The sequence below is a fragment of the Hippocampus comes genome, unplaced genomic scaffold (assembly GCF_001891065.2).
Source record: "Hippocampus comes isolate QL1 unplaced genomic scaffold, H_comes_QL1_v1.1 C16703588, whole genome shotgun sequence".
NCBI classification, from domain to species: Eukaryota; Metazoa; Chordata; class Actinopteri; order Syngnathiformes; family Syngnathidae; genus Hippocampus; species Hippocampus comes.
In genome coordinates, this window is record NW_017837056.1 from 1 (window position 1) to 717 (window position 717).

General features: G+C 52.4%; 1 protein-coding gene across 1 annotated transcript; it reads right to left on the minus strand.

The window, feature by feature from the left end:
• Positions 1-87: 87 nt before the first annotated feature.
• On the minus strand, positions 88-670 carry LOC109508933 (dynein heavy chain 7, axonemal-like; the record flags this gene model as incomplete). The annotated part of the gene is made up of 2 exons (XM_019858858.1): positions 490-670; positions 88-249 (listed from the first exon to the last, which is right to left on the minus strand). Coding segments are annotated over exons 1-2 (330 nt in total), but the record flags the coding sequence as incomplete, so codon positions are not given.
• Positions 671-717: the final 47 nt, after the last annotated feature.

Consider the following 717-nt stretch of genomic DNA (forward strand, 5'->3'; position numbering starts at 1 on the left):
GGGGGGGTGACAACGACAACTTTTGGGGCCTTTTTGCCAAGATTTTAGAGGCAAGATGCGCCTAGATGTGCGGTGGTGCATTTGAACCTCGCAGACTCTCTCCAATGTGGACATCCAGGATGTGGCCAAGTGACAGTTCTGCAGAACCACCCAGGTGCCGTCCGCGATACCCGACTCGATCATTTTCATGGCGATGGGACCTTGGCCTTGGCCAAGGGAAAGCGACGTCAGCTTGTCCCCTGTAAAGCCCTAAAACACATCGAGAGCGGGAGATGCATTTTCAACTCTTGAATGCAGCCGCCGAGAACTACAGTGGCTAAACGCCATCTTCACCTATCAGATAAATGTTGCTCTCTATCAAGGTTTACTTCCTGCATACAACAGCAGGGAAAAACCTTGAAAATCAAAATGACCAAATCGGAGTCAGCCCTGCTCTACTTCCCAGTGGCTCGATTGTCGCGAGTCATTTCTTTTGTGCTATCTTGGCACCTTTTCGTGTCCAAACTTGAGCAGAGCCGCCATGGGGTCCGAGCCCGGAGACAGGATGAAGATGAGGGGTGCGCAACAGTGGCTGTCGCCGAAAGTGTTGCTCAGGTTGAAGGGCGGAGCCTCGATGAAGGGGCGGCCCAGACTGTCGGAAACAAACTGCTGCACCATCGGAATAATCTAGGGGGGCACCCCGAGAAGAAAATGAAGCAGTGTATCACTGAACACCAT